General features: G+C 43.3%; 2 protein-coding genes across 2 annotated transcripts; both read right to left on the bottom strand.

Annotated features, from left to right (window-relative positions):
• Positions 1-1217: 1217 nt before the first annotated feature.
• On the bottom strand, positions 1218-9634 carry LOC139443937 (uncharacterized). The gene is made up of 4 exons (XM_071224824.1): positions 9500-9634; positions 4263-4409; positions 2196-2319; positions 1218-1293 (listed from the first exon to the last, which is right to left on the bottom strand). Exons 1-4 carry the CDS (start codon positions 9537-9539, stop codon positions 1281-1283), a joined length of 324 nt encoding a protein of 107 aa, XP_071080925.1. The 5' UTR covers positions 9540-9634; the 3' UTR covers positions 1218-1280.
• A 1597-nt stretch (positions 9635-11231) lies between these two features.
• On the bottom strand, positions 11232-18116 carry LOC139444293 (uncharacterized). Its single transcript, XM_071225227.1, has 4 exons — positions 18027-18116; positions 14381-14527; positions 11784-11907; positions 11232-11290 (listed from the first exon to the last, which is right to left on the bottom strand). Exons 1-4 carry the CDS (start codon positions 18064-18066, stop codon positions 11278-11280), a joined length of 324 nt encoding a protein of 107 aa, XP_071081328.1. The 5' UTR covers positions 18067-18116; the 3' UTR covers positions 11232-11277.
• Between the last annotated feature and the right edge of the window lie 1119 nt (positions 18117-19235).

Raw genomic sequence — 19235 nt, forward strand, 5'->3', positions numbered from 1 at the left:
CGATCTCGGTACAGCAAAAGACGTCAAGAGATGGTAACCATCTAGGCGCTTCAAGGACCAATCGGCTCGGAGAGGGGTATCCAAGTTAAACTGCGGCTTGGTATCTCAGTGGACTGGTGCAGATATTAGATGTTTGGTGAAACCCCAAAAGGCAAGGGTTTGGTGCAGACAAATCAAGGTAAGGGATTCGAACCCACCATTCGACGACTTGCAGACATACCTGAACCACTTTGCCAACCACGATGATATGGCTAACGAACTAGGGGTGATACAGGGACCACGACCAGTGGCACGAGCAAGGATGTAACTCACGTGGACACATCAGCTCAGCCTATTGTTGGAACGATGTCACATAAGACCGTCTTCGACGTCATGACCAATGACGTCACCAATGATTTCAGTAATGCGTCAAAATAACGTCTCGTTGCTATGTGCAGCTTTTTCTCCAATAATGAAATCAATTGAACAATTGATTCGACATGCATTACAAAAACATTACAGTACTGAGTGAGAATTACTGAACACAACTGCACCAATATCATTGTTCTTATGAGTAACACTAGTAGTAAATACAGGACGCAAACCGACGTACATGGGATCCTTGCCCTGCTAAGGGGAAGAACTCCACACAGTGGGTAAACTGTGTAGAAAGAGTAGGTGTGCATACCTGATGTCAACGAGTCATACGAATATAGGACCCATGAAGATCCGGGTCAGAATAGGTCTTCAGCAACACATGCTTGCCGTAAAAGGCGACTACGCTTGTCAGGGGGTCAGGCTCGCTGACTGGGTTGATGCATGTCATCGTATTCCACTTGGTGGATCGATGCTCAGGATGTCTATCACTGGACTGGCTGGTCCAGACTCGAATATTTAAAAACCGCCGTCATATAGCTGGAATATTGCTGAGTGCGGCGTTAAACAACAAACGAACAAGGAAGAATCATACGAATACAAATGCATGGAGTCAGCAGTGAAAGACGTAAGGTTCAAACGTATAATGATGCTGTTGACGGTGACGAAATATGTCCTAAATATACAGCTAATATTTTCGACCACAAAGTATACATACTTATTTCACCAACCGCGTTCATTGACGTTCGCCACTAATCGCCACGTCATATTGGGTATGTGCACATTGAATTTCTCAAGCGGCACACACTGAAACACCGTTCCAGAACCTCTTTAATTTCGGTAAATAACAACACAACAGTAAGTCTAAGACATCCTGTTTATTTTATACATCGGGGCATACACAATTACAGCGGGTAGGTCTGTCGTTATGTGCTGATCCTGAAATAGAGAAAGGTGCTTCAGAAAACACAAACAGAAATGAGTTCTTGTACATGGTATTCTAAATAAGAGCGACAAAAAAACTTCTATAATCATAAGACATCTCTGCGAAAAATGGTCGATGGTGCGATTCTCGACATATCATAATCATAATCATATATCACATAGCTATGATACCAGGATTCGGGGAAAGATGACCGAATGCAGCCCCGCGTGCAGTGCTTGATGCACTTACTAAGCATTCATATGATGGAGCAAGAAGTAGCTCTGAAACTACAAAGAATAAAAGAAGTTATCAATAAAAAAGCAATCTCATTAAAATCAGATCTTAGATCTCGCTACCTAAACAATGAGCTGATGACATCCCATTATGGGTCATGTAGAACGACCTTGCGCGAACTTTGACCGACCAATTGAATGACTGAGAAGAAGTCGACATTAGCCAATCAGAAGGCAGCTTTCTCGTGCTTTACGGCACTAATTTCAAATTGGCGACTACGCTTCGAAACATATTTTGACAAATTCTCGATTAAAAATTTGAAACCTGAACAAAAGAACATTCTGAAATGGCTAATGTATGGTCTAGATTGTATGGAGTCAGTCGTTTAGCCCGTAACTATATATCGTTCGGAATACCCCATGTTGCATGATTAGAAATCACATTCCGACTGTGATTTTCATGATCTGGTAAGCGACGCTCTGATTGGTCGGATTAGAAGGTCGTTCTGACGTGACCCCTAATGTGATGTCCTCAGATCTTTGTTTAGCGGTAGCGAGAACAAAGATCTCATTTTAATGAGATTGATAAAAAAAGAGTCATGTTTGTAAGAATATCGTTGTTCCCCACCGCATCGGGCATATATTACTAAACCAGTGACCGATAAGGTGAGCACCATACTCACGTTGGGTAGCCACAGTGGCAGTACTGATCTATACAGTGGAATGACAACCACGGAAGAGGACACGTGCAGGAGATGGAGCCACTCAAGAATCTGGACAGACATTCGTTCCTGTCGGCACATATGGCTGATGATATAAACAAAGGTTTGTTTTGATAAGGTTGAATTTAATTAATTTAGTTTTTCGTCACGTTGACCATTCTTTGCAACAATTATATCCTTCCATGATAAAGGTAATGTCATGTTCAGCAAAAATGTAATGGTCTAAAAATAAAGTGTGGGTTTTGTTTAACGCCGCTTTGAACAATATTCCAGTTATATCGCGGCGTGTCAGCTTAATGTGGGAGGAAAGCCCGAAGTGATGCAGGTCTTAGACGTTTACCACTTTTGTGAATGGGTATGGTGCTGACAATCCTAAAAAAAACAACACTAAAAGTGAATTAGTGCTGAAAGTAGCTATACATGCTTTTTCGTGTATGTTGTAAATATTTTTATATTAGTGAGTGAGTGAGTTGGGTTTAACACCGCTTTTAACAGTATTCCAGTTACATCGCGGCGTGTCAGCTTAATGTGGGAGGAAAGCCCGAAGTGATGCAGGTCTTAGACGTTTACCACTTTTGTGAATGGGTATGGTGCTGACAATCCTAAAAAAACAACACTAAAAGTGAATTAGTGCTGAAAGTAGCTATACATGCTTTTTCGTGTATGTTGTAAATATTTTTATATTAGTGAGTGAGTGAGTTGGGTTTAACGCCGCTTTTAACATTATTCCAGTTATATCACGGCGTGTCAGCTTGATGTGGGAGGAAAGCCCGAAGTGATGCAGGTCTCAGACGTTTACCACTTTTGTGAATGGGTATGGTGCTGACAAACCTAAAAAAAAAAAACACTAAAAGTGAATTAGTGCTGAAAGTAGCTATACATGCTTTTTCGTGTATGTTGTAAATATTTTTATATTAGTGAGTGAGTGAGTTGGGTTTAACGCCGCTTTTAACATTATTCCAGTTATATCACGGCGTGTCAGCTTAATGTGGGAGGAAAGCCCGAAGTGATGCAGGTCTCAGACGTTTACCACTTCGGTGAAACCCACGAGCACGGGTATGGTGCTGACAAACCTAGAAACATAATTGGGGCGAACCGGGATTCGAACCCACAATCATAGGTCCAGGGGACGCAACTCTGCACAGCGAATCGCGGCGCCTTAGACGACTGGGCCACCCGTGCCCCCTATTTTCATATTAAGTAAACGGGAAGGGTACAGAACGTTCCACCATTACAACTTTCTGCATTAAGGTCACATATTCTTACTTTTTTTTAAAATGGATGAAATTAAGAAGATGTATTTAATACAAAAAAATATTTTCATATTTTTCATTGACATTGTGTGGGTCGACAGAAAACATATGCATGTGTGTTCAAACATGTAGGGTGTTGCCACTATATTGCAAAAAGTACTAACTTATTGTCGCAGGACAATATTTAAGTTAAAAACTGAGATTTGATCACGTGTTTACTTTCCGGGTAAGCCCTGTCAGGCGACTTTTTGGGGGATATAAATAACAACTAGTGTCGCGTACGTACATTACCAGCACGAACTGAAAGAAAACACGTGCAGAAGGAGTATTTATAAGGCTACTGACCAAGTTCTCTGCTAAAAATAGCCGCTCGCAGTCACCTGACTGTCGATTCGTACCCGGATTGTAACCACGTGATCAAAACTCAATGATGATTTTTATCGCCAGTAGAATGGACATTTTTTGAAAAGCGCGTTTTGCATTTTTTGTCATTACTGTAAATAATATTCGGCGGAATGGCTTGTTTTCACTTTGTAGTAATATTTTCACAATAAGCATTGGCACACATGCAGCCATTTTCCCGAGGCAAGGGAGTTAACTGCAAACTGGACTATAGTCAGTTAACGTCCTTGCCTCAGGAAGACATGCATCCATCTCTGTTAAGTAATCATCGCGATATTTCGTGATTCGGTTTCAAGTGGGCAGGACTATGAGAATAGTACTTTCATTTTCCTTAAAATATCGAAATTGGATATGTTTTAGGCGCGCGTCTTACCCAGGTCCTGGTCTTTGTCGCAGCTATGGGTGCAGGTGCACACGTCGTTGGAACAGATAAGAGAGCCGTCTGTCGCACAAATTGTGATCCCATGACAGTCAGACGCTGCGACACACGATTCACGCTTGCTAAAGGCAGACACACCTGCTGTAAACAGACAGTGTATGACACGATTCACGCTTGCTAAAGACAGACACACCTGCTGTAAACTGACACTGTGTGACACGAGTCACGCTTGCTAAAGGCAGACACACCTGCTGTAAACTGACACTGTATGACACGATTGACGCTTGCTAAAGGCAGACACACCTGCTGTTAACGGATACTGTATGACATGATTCACGCTTGCTAAAGGCAGACACATTTGCTGTAAACAGAGACTGTATGACACGATTCACGCTTGCTAAAGGCAGACACACCTGCTGTAAACAGACACTGTATGACACGATTGACGCTTGCTAAAGGCAGACACACCTGCTGTAAACTGACACTGTATGACACGATTGACGCTTGCTAAAGGCAGACACACCTGCTGTAAACTGACACTGTATGACACGATTGACGCTTGCTAAAGGCAGACACACCTGCTGTAAACTGACACTGTATGACACGATTGACGCTTGCTAAAGGCAGACACACCTGCTGTAAACAGACACTGTATGACACGATTCACGCTTGCTAAGGGCAGACACACCTGCTGTAAACTGACACTGTATGACACGATTCACGCTTGCTAAAGGCAGACACACCTGCTGTAAACAGACACTGTATGACACGATTGACGCTTGCTAAGGGCAGACACACCTGCTGTAAACAGACACTGTATGACACGATTGACGCTTGCTAAAGGCAGACACACCTGCTGTAAACTGACACTGTATGACACGATTGACGCTTGCTAAAGGCAGACACACCTGCTGTAAACAGACACTGTATGACACGATTGACGCTTACTAAGGGCAGACACACCTGCTGTAAACTGACACTGTATGACACGATTCACGCTTGCTAAAGGCAGACACACCTGCTGTAAACAGACACTGTATGACACGATTGACGCTTGCTAAGGGCAGACACACCTGCTGTAAACTGACACTGTATGACACGATTGACGCTTGCTAAAGGCAGACACACCTGCTGTAAACTGACACTGTATGACGCGATTCACGCTTGCTAAAGGCAGACACAGCTGCTGTAAACAGACACTGTATGACGCGATTCACGCTTGATCAAGGCAGACACGCCTGCTGTAAATAGACACTGTTTGACACGATTCACGCTTGCTAAAGGCGCACCTGGGAAACGATACGATGGATTTATGAGCCAAGTCAGCGAGCCTTGACCATCCGATCCCGTTAGTCGCCTCTTTCGACAAGCAAGGTCGCCTTTTACAAGCATGTATTGCTGAAGACCTATTCTAACCCGGATTTTCACGGTAGATATTATGTAAGTAGCTGCAATTGAACATCGAACCACGCTAGTGTCGAGATGTGTTGTACATATAGGCCAGTGTGTCGAGATGTGTTGTACATATAGGCCAGTGTGTCGAGATGTGTTGTACATAAAGGCCAGTGTGTCGAGATGTGTTGTACATATAGGTCAGTGTGTCGAGATGTGTTGTACATATAGACCAGTGTGTCGAGATGTGTTGTACATATAGGCCAGTGTGTCGAGATGTGTTGTACATATAGACCAGTGTGTCGAGATGTGTTGTACATATAGGCCAGTGTGTCGAGATGTGTTGTACATATAGACCAGTGTGTCGAGATGTGTTGTACATATAGGCCAGTGTGTCGAGATGTGTTGTACATATAGACCAGTGTGTCGAGATGTGTTGTACATATAGGCCAGTGTGTCGAGATGTGTTGTACATATAGGCCAGTGTGTCGAGATGTGTTGTACATATATACCAGTGTGTCGAGATGTGTTGTACATATAGGCCAGTGTGTCGAGATGTGTTGTACATATAGCCCAGTGTGTCGAGATGTGTTGTACATATAGGCCAGTGTGTCGAGATGTGTTGTACATATAGGCCAGTGTGTCGAGATGTGTTGTACATATAGGCCAGTGTGTCGAGATGTGATGTACATATAGGTCAGTGGGTCGAGATGTGTTGTACATATAGGCCAGTGTGTCGAGATGTGTTGTACATATATACCAGTGTGTCGAGATGTGTTGTACATATAGGCCAGTGTGTCGAGATGTGTTGTACATATAGGCCAGTGTGTCGAGATGTGTTGTACATATAGACCAGTGTGTCGAGATGTGTTGTACATATAGGCCAGTGTGTCGAGATGTGTTGTACATATAGGCCAGTGTGTCGAGATGTGTTGTACATATATACCAGTGTGTCGAGATGTGTTGTACATATAGGCCAGTGTGTCGAGATGTGTTGTACATATAGCCCAGTGTGTCGAGATGTGTTGTACATATAGGCCAGTGTGTCGAGATGTGTTGTACATATAGGCCAGTGTGTCGAGATGTGTTGTACATATAGGCCAGTGTGTCGAGATGTGATGTACATATAGGTCAGTGGGTCGAGATGTGTTGTACATATAGGTCAGTGTGTCGAGATGTGTTGTACATATAGGCCAGTTTGTCGAGATGTGATGTGCATATAGACCAGTGTGTCGAGATATGTTCTTCATATAGGCCAGTGTGTCGAGATGTGTTTTACATATAGGCCAGTGTGTCGAGATGTTTTGTACATATAGGTCAGTGTGTCAAGATGTGTTGTACATATAGACCAGTGTGTCGAGATGTGTTGTACATATAGGCCTGTGTGTCGAGATGTGTTTTACATAGAGGCCAGTGTGTCGAGATGTGTTGCACATATAGGCCAGTGTGTCGAGATGTGTTTTACATATAGGCCTGTGTGTCGAGATGTGTTGTACATATAGGCCAGTGTGTCGAGATGTGTTTTACATATAGGCCAGTGTGTCGAGATGTGTTGTACATATAGGCCAGTGTGTCGAGATGTGTTGTACATATAGGCCAGTGTGTCGAGATGTGTTGTACATATAGGCCAGTGTGTCGAGATGTGTTGTACATAATTATAGGCCAGTGTGTCGAGATGTGTTGTACATAATTATAGGCCAGTGTGTCGAGATGTGTTTTACATATAGGCCAGTGTGTCGAGATGTGTTGTACATATAGGCCAGTGTGTCGAGATGTGTTGTACATATAGGCCTGTGTGTCGAGATGTGTTGTACGTATAGGCCAGTGTGTCGAGATGTGTTGTACATATAGGCCAGTGTGTCGAGATGTGTTGTACATATAGGCCTGTGTGTCGAGATGTGTTGTACATATAGGCCAGTGTGTCGAGATGTGTTGTACATATAGGCCAGTGTGTCGAGATGTGTTGTACATATAGGCCAGTGTGTCGAGATGTGTTGTACATATAGGCCAGTGTGTCGAGATGTGTTGTACATATAGGCCGGTGTGTCGAGATGTGTTGTACATATAGGCCTGTGTGTCGAGATGTGTTGTACATATAGGCCAGTGTGTCGAGATGTGTTGTACATATAGGCCAGTGTGTCGAGATGTGTTGTACATATAGGCCTGTGTGTCGAGATGTGTGGAACAACTCTATTTGCGTTGTATGTACCCAATATGGCAGCACACAATGCACAGGCCTCATCACCATAATATATACTCAACAACAAAAGTTCATGTGACACCAATATTTTAGTGTATTTTTCAAACAAGTAAAGTTTGGTTTTTCATCTTGTAGTAGATGTATGGATTCAAGTCACAAAAACGCAACTGCTACAGAAAAGCATGCATTCTATGCAAAAGTTGACTTTTATGCTAGCCCCATGCATTTCATTACCCAAGAATGGGTATAAAAACATGTGCGTTAACGGGATTCCATATGCATTGTTTACCATGGTGCTGATAACCACTCTGAAAAACAACAAAATTACGCAATTATTCAACATTACGAAATGCCACGCCTGTCCTAAAATATGCGTCGGCGAGCCATTGGTATGCTTGAAGCAGGATCGAGTCAACGTGATGTTGCAAGACAATTTAACGTTGCCATAAACACCATTTGGTGTTTATGGCAACGTTGGCAACAGACGAATGCAGTCAGAGACCATCCTCGGAGTGGCAGGCCACGTGTAACCAATAATCGACAAGACAACTGGATTCGAATAACACACCTACGAAATCGATTCCAGCCGGCGACAGTGACTGCATGAAGCATCCCTGGCCTTCGACGAATATCTTCACAAACCGTACGTCGCCGCCTCAGATGTGCAGGGATTGTCGCCAGAAGACCCGCCAGACGTCCCATTTTGACAGGAAACCACCGTCAAGCACGTCTACAGTGATGCAGACAACGTCTACGCTGGACGGCCATGCAGTGGGGACAACTTCTATTCACTGACGAGTCTCGTTTTCACCTCAGCCACAGCGGTGGACGGATTTGAGTGCACCGGCGTCGAGGTGAACGTTACGTCAATCATTGTGTCATGGAAGAAGATCGGTTCGGGGGCGGCAGTGTTATGGTATGGGGTGGAATTACAGCAAGACAGAGGACCCGTTTGATAGTGGTAGAGGGAAATCTCAATGAACAGCGCTACCGCGATGAGAACATCGGCCCTGTTGTTTTTTCATCGTCATGGCCCAGGCATTGCCTTTCAACATGACAACGCCCGGCCTTATATTGCTCGACTTGTTCAGGATTCCCTTCAACAAAACAACGTGAATGTCATCCCCTGGCCGGCTCGCTCCCCTGATCTCTCACCAATCGAGCACATGTGGGATGAGATGGATCAGCGCCTTCGACGTCAGCCACGTGTTCCACAGACACTCCAGGAACTTCGAAACATGCTCCAGCAGATATGGACAGATATCCAACTTTGTGCGACGTCTGGTCCATTCCATGAGACGAAGATGTGTTGCTTGCATCGCAACCAGAGGTGGACACACGCTATTGATTTGTAAATTGACATTTTGGCATGTTCATGTTTTTTTTTTATGAAATAACGCATTTTCTGAAGTCAGTATGTCAAATTAAACCATTTGAACACTTTCATGAGTCTTTTATCTGTTGCAAAACGAAATTGTTTCAGATTTGGTAAAAAACATAACTTTCCTTTTTAGACATTATAGATATGACAGTAATGTACTATCTTTAAGTGTCGCTGTCTGTGGCTGTAAGAAAAATATAATATATTTCTTAAAGTTCTTACTTCAGATGTGACATATATTAACTAGTGTGAAATTACCTGCCAATGCCAGAATAGAGAGAATGCTGAGAGATCTCATGGCTTCTGGATTGTCTACCTGCTCAGAACTTACTGCGAACAGTCCTATCTCAAACGCTCGTAAGCCGGTCACGGACGTTTTTGCCTCGCGGCTAGATATTTATATTATGTGATTGTCACGAATTCTGGTATTGTTGTGACCTGGTTTGTGTGGGAATGCACGCCGTTCTTGTATTATCAGCAGCTTTGGCTTTAGATTTCTGACAAAAAGTGTAATCTATTGCTATACATAGTATCATGAATGTGGATGTGACATGTTTAAGGATGACATACAGGCAAATGGACAAAATGCACTTTATTTGTTTTTGCTTAATGAATGTGGTTGTCGGAATCGTACAATCGACTGCTGTTAGCAAGATTTATGATTATGGAAAGGGTTTTGTCGCTTTTATCTAAAAGTTCTGTCAACGATTTATGTGAATGTTTAATGGTTGAGGAAATATTTGCAGATATTTCGAGACATATGCGTACCAGTTGCATCTATAGCGGGGAAAAAGCTCCAAGTCGTTAGAATATCCTCGATCTTCATCGTCAATTCACCTTGAAAAAATGTCCATGGTAAAGTATGCCGCCATCTTGGATGAAGATAAAATAAACTTACGACAGGTTGGGGGGCTACGTTAGATTAACGACAATCTTACGATATCTTAGGGCTACGATGATTTCGGAAAAAAAGCTACGATACCCTACGCTTTCCTTTCGATAACTTTACGATATTTTCAGGGCTGCGATCGTTTCGCGAAGAAGACGCAAGCTCCTCACAGCGATAGCCCGTTCGCGGAGCTCTCTATACTATCGCTGCCACCAGTCAAAACTCCCCACTGTGATAGGTGGCCACAACCATGCTTGGAGTTGAACTCGCAACCGACTGACCGTTATGTTTACAAAGAAGTGATGACTGCCGTGGCACCGAATACTCTTACCCTGCTAAACTATTTTCTTTGTTTGTCAATTTGAATTTCTGTTTCATTACAACTGTCATGTAATGCATATAGTAAGAATGTAAGTGGGAAGGTTGTTGATTTTCCGTTCGTCTGCAATCTCGAACCAATCTGATCAAACAAACAGAAAGGTAAATTCATCTGGGAAATATGGTCAGTCGTAAACCTTTTCAAAATTCAGTATGACTGCATTCCCAAAGATAAAAACAAAAGTATGAACATTACTACATCTGGGGTTAGAAGACAAATTTCAAGATTCGTGTAATGGCCGCGCCCACATTTGTGGCACATTCGTGACCAACTCGTGTTATTCCGGGACAAGCCGAATAGCGACTCGTGGCCCTCTTTTTCGGCACAACTCGCCTCTTTCCGTAACCTGCAAGAATATCGCTATTCGGCTTGTCCCGGAATAACACGAGTTGGCCACGATCGAATGTCGCGCCCCTCTCATGGCCATTTTAAAACTTGAAATCATACGCGCATTCTGATTGGTTTGTCGTATTTTCGCACATAACATTCTTCGATAGGGGGACGAGTCTTCTTGCAGGTTACGGAAAGAGGCGAGTTGTGACGAATGACTGGTGGCAGCGATGTTACCGAGTGTGTAACGAAGGCGTCACGCGCTGGGATGGAGCTTGGTAACTTCGGGTTAAAGGGAGGCAACTCCAGCACAGCTGTTAACAGTTGCAGAATCTACTAACTGCTCGCCATTCTATAAAAAACAAAACTAGGAGTAGGACAAACTAATTTATCGACAAACTGTTACTCATACATCATATAGTCCCAGCGAGTAGGATTCTATTTCCTGAAGCTGAAATGAAGAAAATATGCTTTTATCAACCCTTGAAACATCATACACAAAGGCGAAACAAAAACATAGCCTGTTATCGTTACATCATCCTCGATTATCAAGGGCATGTCTCAATTCTATTGTAATAAAAAACCCAGACAAGTTCGCTTTCACAGTTTCCATTAGGAAGTGACAATACCATCTTCTTCTAGATCTTCTTCCCACAGAATTTATCTCGCACAAGTGTAATCATACTGGAATAAGTAAACTACGTTTATAACGAACACTCTTATAACGAACTGACCGATATAACGAACTTATTTCTTAGCCACTTGTTGTTTATATGCTTATAACGAACTACGGTTATTATACGAACTAAAATTAGTGGTCCCTTTGGGTTCATCATAACCGTAGTTCACTGTATCAATTTAGTTCGTGTCATTCGAATCGAAACTATTGGAGCGGATTCAGGGACTAACAAACCAGTGATCGATAATGTGAGCACCGTACTTACGTTGGGTATCCACAGTGGCAGTAATTGTCAATACAGTGGAAGGATCGCCATGGTCGAGCGCAATTGCAGCTAATATCCCCGTCCAAGAAACGGGCCAGGCATTGGTTACGATTGGAACATTTGGCTGCGAAAACAACAAAACAAAATATCATTAAAGTGAGCTTTAATTGTTAGTGTTAGCAAATTTGATTCAAGTGTTTCCAAACCAATTCTCTTTGTGTGTAAACTGAAACTTTATGACGTATCAATCTTGAAATTGATTATTGCTCCAATTACTCAAAGAAAACGAGTCAATTACACACACGTTACTAAATACAACGTTAGACTCCGATTGCCACCGGATCGTGGAGGAGAGTCCCCCTTTAAGGATGCGGCATATAGTCAGAAATGTCGGTCATTGCTTCATCATACCGTATTTATAACATTAACAGCGACACCATCAACTCAAAGTCCTGGGTACCGTTGTACCTCGTAAGTCTATGGTAGGGTGTGGCAGTGACGATCACCTAAGCGCTAAGACTGTCGTAAGTCTATGATAAGGTGTGGGAGTGACGATCACCTAAGCGCTAAGACTGTCGTAAGTCTATGGTAAGGTGTGGGAGTGACGATCACCTAAGCGCTAAGACTGTCGTAAGTCTATGATAAGGTGTGGGAGTGACGATCACCTTAGCGCTAAGACTGTCGTACGTCTATGGTAAGGTGTGGGAGTGACGATCACCTAAGCGCTAAGACTGTCGTAAGTCGATGATAAGGTGTGGGAGTGACGATCACCTAAGCGCTAAGACTGTCGTAAGTCTATGGTAAGGTGTGGGAGTGACGATCACCTAAGCGCTAAGACTGTCGTAAGTCTATGATAAGGTGTGGGAGTGACGATCACCTAAGCGCTAAGACTGTCGTAAGTCTATGATAAGGTGTGGGAGTGACGATCACCTAAGCGCTAAGACTGTCGTAAGTCTATGATAAGGTGTGGGAGTGACGATCACCTAAGCGCTTAGACTGTCGTAAGTCTATGGTAAGGTGTGGGAGTGACGATCACCTAAGCGCTAAGATCGCGTTGTACAACGGCACCCTGAACATTACACTACACTGACTAGCCTCAAGTTTGAGGGAACCAGAGTATGGAAATTAGCAATGGAACCTATACCAAATAATACCAATAACACAGGATTCTACCCGGTTATGTCGATTTGTCAGAGTTCGATAGAACCAAGTTCACTCTGTACTCAGTTTCTTTGTTTGTTTGTTTGTTTGTTGTTTAACGCCGCACTCAGCAATATTCCAGCTACATGACGGCGGTCTGTAAATAATCGAGTCTGGACCAGACAATCCAGTGATTAATATCATGAGCATCGATCCACGCAATTGGGATCGATGACATGTATCAACCAAATCAGCGAGCCTGACAACCCGATCCCGTTAGTCGCCTTTTACGACAAGCATAGTCGCCTTTTATGGCAAGCATGGGTTGCTGCAGCTGAAGACCTATTCTACCCCGGATCCTCTTCTAAGTAAAACGATGACACATTATCTGTCATGTTATGCATGCCAAAGAAGACACCTGGTTCATGACCAGTTAGCATACATATGTCTGTTTTGATCTTTATCTCTACAGTTAGGAAACACTGGAGCTACTAAATTAACTATCTGTGTGCCGCATTTGGGGCAGTCAGTATCAACGTTCGTGTTCATGTCTTGTATATATAGTGAACCTCATTAATACACCGCCCTGGATTGTTCATTGAAGTGATTGGACATGTATAGTTAAAGGAAGCCATTGGACGATACCTAAAGGCCAGAAGATATGTGACACGTGACCTACAAACGCCACATTGGATTTCCTTTTAAAACACATCACCGGTGTTTTAACAGCATTTTGATGGAAAGTATCTCGTGAAACAAGGGCATATGGGTATAAAACCCGGTTCTGAAAATAGCACAAAAATGTAAGTTTTGTTTTTGGATTAAGCAGCGCATGAAAGGCGCGCACGATGACTACCTCGAAGCATGTCCCCATCATTGCGATCCCCTCAATCAATTAATGGGGCGGTGGGGTAGCTTAGTGGTTAAAGCGTTCCTCTTCACGTCGAAGGCCCGGGTTCGATTCCCCACCTTGGTACAATATGTAAAGCCCATTTCTGGTGTCCCCTGCCGTGATATTGCTGGAATATTGCTTGCGGCGTAAACCATACTCACTCACTCTATTAATCAATTGAGGTATCCTGTGACATATTTGACTTCGTCTGTTTTGTGATGTAACACCAATATTCCAGCTATATTACGGCAGCCTGTAAATAATCGAGTCTGGGCCAGACAGTCGGTTTACGGTCACACGCAATGTAGCAAGTCACCCTTTCCGACTGCCCGATTAATTGAGCCGCATCGTAGGACAATAATTTTGCCCGGGACCTCTTCGAACACGGAATCCACCGATGAAGGATAAAAGTCCCAATTGATGCAGGTCTCAGACGTTTACCACTCCGGTGAAACCCACTAGCATGGGCATGGTGCTAATAGGGCATCCAGAACTCATTCCTTGAGCATAGATTTCGGACATGCCAAGGGACGCAACTCTGCACAACACCTCACTCGCTTCTTACCGAGGTCTTGGTCCGGGTCGCAGACATTGGTACATGTGCACTGGCCGTTGTCACAGATGAGAGACCCTGCGGTTCCACAAGAGGTAATCCCAGAACAATCTGCTACTGTACTACACGTTTCCCTTCGGCTGATGGCAGAGGCGCTTGCTGTAAGAGAAAGAGCATTGCAGTCAGTGTGTGGATGGTTTTCGAGCCCAGGAGCGCATTCGTCACCACTCGCCCCTTTCCGTAACCTGCAAGAAGACTCGTCCCCCTATCGATGAATGTTATGTGCGAAAATACGACAAACCAATCAGAATGCGCGTATGATTTCAAGTTCTTCGTCAAAGAATCCCTCAGAAAATTTTTTTGATTTTACATATGTCTTGCATCTAAAAATATACCAAAGACACAGTTTAATGTATGCAATCATACTGTATAATTCTGCACGTCCCGATGTGCTTTAAATTGCATCTAAAATATAAATAATATATGGGGAAAATGCGTGAACCATTACGCAACGAGTTGACAATTGTTTTAGGTATGCCTGTTTGCGCTAAGACGGGACCCGGTCGCAAAAATGGCCACGAGAGGGGCACGAGTCGCTATTCGGCTTGTCCCGGAATAACACGAGTTGGTAACGAATGCCCAGGAGCGATGTTCTCAAGCTCCTCACAGCGATAGCCCGTTTGCGGAACTGTCTATACGAGGGTGTAACGAAGGTGTCACGCGCTGGGAAGGAGCTTGATTCAAGCTAAGGAAAGGGGAGATAATTGATTTTGAGCCAGACAGCCTGGTTCCCCTTGGTATGCCAGGCATTGGTTTCCAGTGGCGACAATAATGAACATTATGAAGAGGAGTAAAATGACACAGTGAGCCAGTTTGTTACCAGACGATCCTCATGTCCCCCGCCATGATATTGCTGGAATATTGCTAAAAGCGGCGTAAAACCATATTCACTCATTATTATCGGCTCTAACGACACGTGGGGTATACAACGGGATAGGCTAACATCTAGCCTCGGAAATGAACATATCCAGAAACTGCAGTAATCTAGACTTGCCCACTATTACAGACTTGCATGGGCTGTTTTGTACATATTGTTTCAGGGTCTGTATGACTAACGACGGGACTATTCTGGAAAACACCACGGGGTCGAACCGACCGTCACAACATGCTTTGATAGACACCGCCATTATCAGGAATATCACTGTCAGTTCATATCCGCCTTTGCAGGCTGATCGAGCCTGGATGCGGACATGGAAATGTTGATTATTACAACAGGTAACAAGCCAGGGTTAGCCAAAACTAGCTCAACCATGTCCTGTTCAAATACAGTAGACATTTAGATCACCAGATATCCATTTTAACTACCTCTACGACATGCAGGGTAGAAGTTGCAGCAGTCCTCGACTAGCAATTATTTTAGTATCTTCAAGTAAGATAAGTCCGAAATAGGGCTGGGACGAGTCCAAATTTACTACCCGGGTACCCACCACCCTATTTCCCGACCCTACCCGGGTACCCGCTGTAGATGTTAAACTGTCCGTTTGGGAAAAGTTTGACCGTAGCCCTGGCAAAATATATTTAGATACACGTGATATACGATCTGGTCATGCATACACTGAAGTTTACTGCTTGAAGTTTTATCTTTATTCAAACATATAAAAGTCAGAAAGAAATGGGAACATTAGTGACTTATACCGCGACCATAGCGTTTTAGATAATTTGTTTCATTAAACAATATATCACGTGACTAACCAAGGGTCCGGGTTGTCCTGTAGGTACCCGGGTCCTACTCAGTACCTACCCGACCCGGGTACCCAAGTTACCCGTCCTAGCCCTAGCCCACAATGAATGAACTGTTATATTTTCATCCCCACCCCACCCACCTCATATCATATTATTGTAGGGGCACGGGTGGCCCAGTCGTCTAAGGCGCCGCGACTCGCTGTGCAGAGCTACGTCCCTTTGGCACGCCAGAAACCTATGATTGTGAGTTCGAATCCCGGTTCGCCCCGATTATGTTTCTAGGTTTGTCAGCACCATACCCGTGCTCGTGGGTTTCACCGAAGTGGTAAACGTCTGCGACCTGCATCACTTCGGGCTTTCCTCCCACATTAAGCTAACACGCCCCGATATAACTGGAATACTGTTAAAAGCGGCGTTAAACCCAACTCACTCACTCACTCATGTTATTGTACCTACAGACAGACCTACAGCCAAAGAAAATGGTTATTTGTTGCCTTCTTTCTTTACTGACCGCCTCCGTGGTCAAGTCCGGAGGGCGGATGGTCCGGGGTTCGATCCCCGGTTGCGTCATACCAAAAGACGGTAAAAGATGGCACTTGTTGTTACCCTGTCTGGCGCTCGGCATTAACAGGACTGGTTGGGTTGGAGTCAGTAAACAGTGTTCTAGTGGGGTATTCATGTTAAACCGCGGCATGGTGTCTCAGTGGACTAGCAGTAAAATCCGCATCAGTCCGGACTAGAACAAGTACACACACACACACACACACACACACACACACACACACACACACACACACACACGTGCATGTACGTCGCTATATAAGTGCAATAATCTTGGAAGCGACGTTAAATCCCATTTCACCTCACCTCACCTCACCTCACCCCATGACATTATGTTTCAAGTGAGTCAAGTTCGACAGACTAATGTACAAAGATGTTAAAACAATTAGCTGCCTCAAATTTGACATAAGTCTAGTTATTAATTTAGCGTTGTCTAATATAAGCTTTGTATTTACTCCTAAACAATCACACGTAAATCTAGTAAATTATTATTATTACTCGTAAAAATCTAGCTACCTGATTGGCCAGACGTCACAACTGAAACTGTCCGGGGACACAATACAGATCGAAATAACAGATACAAAAAAATGTTATTTTTATACAAAATTGAGGGTGTTATTGAGTATTCTTTTTGGTACAATGTATGATAACTGAACTCGCTTGGTTATGACTTGCATAATGTGGAGGAATTATACGAAATCAAGATTATTCTGATGAATATTGACCAACATTGATATTAAATTAACGTTACACCCATTTTGCCATGTTTTTTTCAAATTTGTAATTGATAAAAATATGATACATGTATATGAAAACGTAATTTTAAGCAGTGGAAAGTGCAAAAGAGTTCTCTGGTCCAATTTTTCAACTAATCAAATCAGCAGCACAGATTCATTTAACAATGTGACATAAACGCAGTTCACCAAACGTCTTTTTAACTTGTGAATTCGTAATGATAAATTTGTCAAAGATGTCACTAGCGGGACGTTATACCAAACACAAGTGACACATGTAACTATTGGCAACCAAACACGTGAACAAACCGTGACCTTGACCTTTATCTTTACCCGAAACGTGTCAAGAAACACTCCAAATCAGACCATTTTGCTAATAAATTACCCGCACATAGCATCAATGCGGACTTCACCATAATGACGGTAATATCGCATCGCCTTCAGGCATGACTCAGATATAATATAAAAATTAATTAATATAAATTTGAAACTATTGAGCTACAGCATGACACACATTCCAGGTTTTGCTCAAGCCTTATCTGAAAATGTTTTAAGAAAAACATAATTCATCTTATAACGTTCGTATTACCACTGTGACATATTGACTGGTGTGATGTTACCTGCCAGTGCTAGAACGGAGAGAATGTTGAGAGATCTCATGGCTGCTAGTTGTCCGAGAAAGAGTGTTCCTGCTCAAAACCTACTGGGACACTCCTATCTCCAAACGCCCGGAACCCGGCCAGATGTTTTTTTCCCTGTATGATAAAACACGTGGTAGTTAGGTAAACTTTCCGTTCTCGTATCATGGATATTTTTTCCATTCCGAACCCGTGAAGATCCGGGTTAAAATTGGTCTTCAGCAGCCCATGCTTGTCGTAAGAGGCGACTAACGGGGACTGGCGATGACGTCATTGACGTGTGTGCCATAGTACCTCTATAATGAATAAGTTCGCATTGATGCTAAGTACGAGATCCGTGAAGATATTGGGTAGAATAGGTCTTCAGCAACCCATGTTTGCTGTAACAAACAACTATGTTTGTCGTAAGCGGCGACTAACGGGATCGAGTGATCAGGCTCACTGACCTGGTTGATGCATGTCATCGTACCCCAGTTGCGTGGATCGATGCTCATGATGTCAATCACCGGATTGCCTGATCGATGCTCCTGATTTCAATCACCGGATTGTCTAGACCAGACTCGATTATTTACAGACCGCCGTCATATAGCTGGAATATTGCTGAGTGCGGCGTTAAACAAAAATAAAGTATAAAACTTAAATTTGATATCAGGTGATACATCGTGAAAATGACAACCTCTGGAGCGGGTGCTCTGTATATAGTCACGTGACGAAAGATAAGCACATCTCAGTAATTTGGTGAGGATGAAAACGCGAATCGATGAAGATTTGAGACGTTTACAACACTGGTGAAACCCATAAGTATGGTGCTTACCGGGCGAACTGGGATAATAATTTTGACAAATAATTGTCATTGCAAGTTACAATATATAGCCACACATCGTGTAGTCTCACAATCCCTGAAACAAATATCCAATTCTTTGGCAAGTCTAGATTTCTTCAATTTCACACCGTTCATTTTGATCATATATTAGAAGACAATTTAACAAAACCAACCATACACTAGAATCTTTTCAGAGGTTAAATGTTAGTCTAACACCCGCATTCGTCACCACTCGCCCCTTTCCGTAACCTGCAAGAAGACTCGTCCCATTCGTCAACACTCGCCCCTTTCCGTAACCTGCAAGAAGACTCGTCCCCCTATCGATGAATGTTATGTGCGAAAATACGACAAACCAATCAGAATGCGCG

Source organism: Haliotis cracherodii, unplaced genomic scaffold (assembly GCF_022045235.1).
Source record: "Haliotis cracherodii isolate W230 unplaced genomic scaffold, xgHalCrac1.p SCAF_5, whole genome shotgun sequence".
Lineage (NCBI taxonomy): Eukaryota > Metazoa > Mollusca > Gastropoda > Lepetellida > Haliotidae > Haliotis > Haliotis cracherodii.

Coding starts and splice junctions, on each gene's coding strand:
- LOC139443937 (XM_071224824.1), bottom strand. CDS start 9,539: ATGAGATCTCTCAGCATTCTCTCTATTCTGGCATTGGCAG. Junction 4,410..9,499: donor CTCTATTCTGGCATTGGCAG/GTAATTTCACAC, acceptor GTCTGTTTACAG/CAGGTGTGTCTGCCTTTAGC. Junction 2,320..4,262: donor CGACAAAGACCAGGACCTGG/GTAAGACGCGCG, acceptor TTATATCATCAG/CCATATGTGCCGACAGGAAC.
- LOC139444293 (XM_071225227.1), bottom strand. CDS start 18,066: ATGAGATCTCTCAACATTCTCTCCGTTCTAGCACTGGCAG. Junction 14,528..18,026: donor CTCCGTTCTAGCACTGGCAG/GTAACATCACAC, acceptor TTTCTCTTACAG/CAAGCGCCTCTGCCATCAGC. Junction 11,908..14,380: donor CGACCCGGACCAAGACCTCG/GTAAGAAGCGAG, acceptor TTGTTTTCGCAG/CCAAATGTTCCAATCGTAAC.